This window comes from Fulmarus glacialis, unplaced genomic scaffold (assembly GCF_000690835.1).
Source record: "Fulmarus glacialis isolate BGI_N327 unplaced genomic scaffold, ASM69083v1 scaffold446, whole genome shotgun sequence".
Lineage (NCBI taxonomy): Eukaryota > Metazoa > Chordata > Aves > Procellariiformes > Procellariidae > Fulmarus > Fulmarus glacialis.
Genome location: NW_009215978.1, coordinates 16,960 through 20,097, shown reverse-complemented (window position 1 = coordinate 20,097; position 3,138 = coordinate 16,960). Strand labels below are relative to the sequence as shown.

General features: G+C 57.6%; 1 protein-coding gene across 1 annotated transcript in view; it reads right to left on the bottom strand.

Annotated features, from left to right (window-relative positions):
* PLCG1 (phospholipase C, gamma 1) overlaps positions 1 to 3,138 on the bottom strand; it is a gene marked incomplete at its 5' end in the record, with an annotated part of 18,928 nt that continues 15,790 nt past the window's right edge. The window contains 5 exons of the mRNA XM_009579103.1: positions 1 to 68; positions 440 to 624; positions 1,237 to 1,325; positions 1,631 to 1,792; positions 1,963 to 2,077. Coding sequence (XP_009577398.1) covers positions 26 to 68; positions 440 to 624; positions 1,237 to 1,325; positions 1,631 to 1,792; positions 1,963 to 2,077 — 594 coding nt within the window. The remainder of the gene's footprint in view (positions 69 to 439; positions 625 to 1,236; positions 1,326 to 1,630; positions 1,793 to 1,962; positions 2,078 to 3,138) is intronic.

The following is a 3,138-nucleotide window of genomic DNA, read 5'->3' as shown; positions in this document are numbered from 1 at the left end:
AGGTGCTTTCGCCCGCCGAGATGGGCTACAGCCGGTTGTCCCCGTTGACCCGGGTCCTCCGCAGTACCCTGCAGGGGGTCACAGAGGGGGGACACAGCTGAGGCTGACCAAGGGATGATGAAGGGCAATGCTCCGGTGTCAAAAGCCGCCCCGCGGGAGAAAAGCAGGGGCTCAGCACGTCCCCCACGCCGGGGGGAAGTGCCACCGGCTGCAGGGTGGCAGCGCCTTGTCCCACCCTACTCCCACGGACCCCAGCGCCGTGACTCCCCCAAGGACTGGCACAGCTTTCATGCTGAAATTTAGCGTTTCCACGCAGCAAACAAGGCTGCAGCTCTGCTCTGCGTTAGTGGGAGGCTGCGTTTATCAGCCTGCACCAAGTGGAGACTGAATGCTGGGGGGAGGTCTCGTGCTGGGAAGAGCTCAACGAGCACTGGCATACCTTCGCTCCCGGCTCTCGAAGTGGTCAGCTAGCTGCTCCTGCGACACACGGAAGTCTTCAAAGGGCTGCTGGTACCGCGACTCGAAGGACCCCTCTCTGCCTCTGCTCGCCAGCAGCTGATTGGAAGCATCCCCTGCTCGTTCCCGTAGGGCTGAAGCACTGAAGAGGTTTATTTCGCCATTCTCCTGCTTTGATTAGGAAAAAAGAAAAATATAGTAAAGGGCTTGGGATTTCAAAATGTATGCCTCGTAGTAAGGGCAGTCCTGCTGCAGGGCCCCGCTGCCCCACGAGCTGCCACGCAGGGTGTGCAGGGCTCATGGGGTCTCGGGGTTTGCAATGTGCAGCTCTTCTGTCTTTAACAAACATCGCTGGCTCCCTCCAACATAATTTTAAACGAAGAAATAAAAGAAACATCTGTCTCTGAAAGAGCTCTGCCCTCTGCTTATGCCAATGTGGATGGCCCCAGGCCAGCCGGGCTCCGTGATACTGAGCTATAACTTCACTGGAGCACAGACGGGGACTGGGATGGAGCAAATCTGCCTCCTTCAGCTTTTGCTGAAGGGATTTCCAGGCAAGTCAAACGCAGCCCAGGCAGGACCCTGCCTGAAACACCCTGGCTCGCTGCAGGAGGCGAGCCCGGCGCTTCCCATCCTGCCAGTCCTCCGTGCATCACTACAGTGCAGCACTGAAAACTTGGCCAGGCTAGGCAATGCTGAGCTTCACTGCACCGACCTGCCGGCAGCACAGAGCCGTGCCGCTGCGGGGGCGAGCGGAGCAGGACACGCTCTTCTCCTTACCTTGCTAGCGAAAATGTCTATCTTGACGAGCAGGGAAGCCAGCTCCAGGTTTTCGCTGTAGTTGTTCTTCAGGGGTACAGCTCGGAAACCTATAGCAGAGACAGCCTTGGCGTTACTCGTCGCACAGGCAGCAACGTGTCAGTCCCCTGGCACAGAACTCAAGGGGGTCTTCTCCACCCCCCCCCGGCTCCCTTCACGTGGCAGTTGGCCCCAGGGGATGTAAGCAAATGGCTTCTTCCTTCCTTTACCTGGTTGGGGATGTGACCTGTCATGGGGACAGGAGGGACTAACAGCATCCTCCCATGAAACTCAGCATCTTGCTGGCTAACGATGCAATTAGCAAACTGGTGAGGACCACCATGACACCCCCTCCCTGCTTCCCCGAGCGCTTTACCCGTCTTCAAGCCTTTCACCAGGAAGGTGGCCTGAGCCAGGAAGTTCTCATCGCTGAACATGTCCTCCTCATACACCACGAAGCGAAGGAAGGCAAAGTCGGGGTTGCTGACCTGAAAGTGGAATTGCTTCGGGGTCCAGAGAGGGTTCAGGCCGTTGTCCGCTAGTCAGAAAACACTGCCGTCAACGGGTAGCCCCCACCGGGCACTGGGCCCCCCGCTGCCCACCACGGCTGATGCTGAGCTCACAGGCAGCACGGGAGCAGCCCACGGCTCACACCACGGTCAGGAGTGGTGGTGCCTCCCTCTCCCTTCCCTTCGCCAACCCACTCACCCACTATCTCGGTTTTCTGCTTGGCATTGTCGTACTCGGCGCCGGACACCTCCACCTCCACGAAAGGACAAACGATTCCCCTTCCGTTTTTGGGAAGGTGCCGGGCCCCCAGGACCTGGGCAGAGAGCAGGAGAGACTTGGTAAGAGAAGGTAGCAAAGGAAGAAAAAAAACCCACCACCTTGTTTGCATACCAAGACGTTTTCTTTCCAAATAAATCACCCTGGCTCTGCTAATCGGAGAGAGAAGAGACACTGACAGCCAGCCCAGCCCAGCCTGCCTCTCGGAGAAAAACAGTTCCCACCCCTGGAAGCTGCTGTGGTGTTTCCGATCACCGATTTGATGTGTAAGCATAAAAAAAGGCAGCTGCACTGCCCCAGGTTCCTGTCTGCCGCCTGCACAGCCAGGCCTGGGACCACAGCATCCCTCCTCCAGCCTGCCAAGCTGGAGCTGGGCTGCCAAGCCGAGCCGTCTTCCCCTGCCTGGAAGCACCTTCTTTGCCCAAACTTCTCAGCCCTCCTGCCTTGGCTTGAGGATGAAAAGGAGCTGCTCTTTGCTGCTGCTCTGCCTCCTGTTCGTAGCACAGTCTGTGCTCAACTCAAATGACAACCTGCTTCCTTGCAGGAGAAAGAAATCCCAGCTCCCTCTTGCCAGTGGCCATATGTCACTCCAGCGTGCTGTCGGCACGCTGCTGTTGCAAGGGAAGGACACGCTGCCAATGCTGGATCATGTGCTTTGAGTCATGCTGGGCTTGAGACGGCTTCTCCATCCCTGAAAGCTGGCTTTGGTGGGGACAGCGGGCCAGAGGACAAAAGGCTGAGCCCGTCTCTTAAAGGAGACAGTGACAGGCTGTGGCACAGTGACTCCTGACACTTGGTGGTTGCAGCTGCATCCCGAGATGCAGGAATAGTTTGGAAAAAGTCGGTGCAGGGAAACTGTGCCAGGGATTTTTAGGGAGACAGTGGTTACAGGGTCAATGGTGCAGATGGGACATGATGGGGTTTCCTCATTGAGAAGGGCTGTGGCTCTCTTGGGTGGGATCACTCTGAAAAAGAGGTGGCCTCAGAGGAGCTGCAGGATCTCCACTGCCTCCTCCCCAAGGTCTGCTTGAGCTGAAGGGACTTGCAAAGGAGACTGCCGACCCACAGCTGGGCTCCAAGACTGCTAGGGATGCCTGT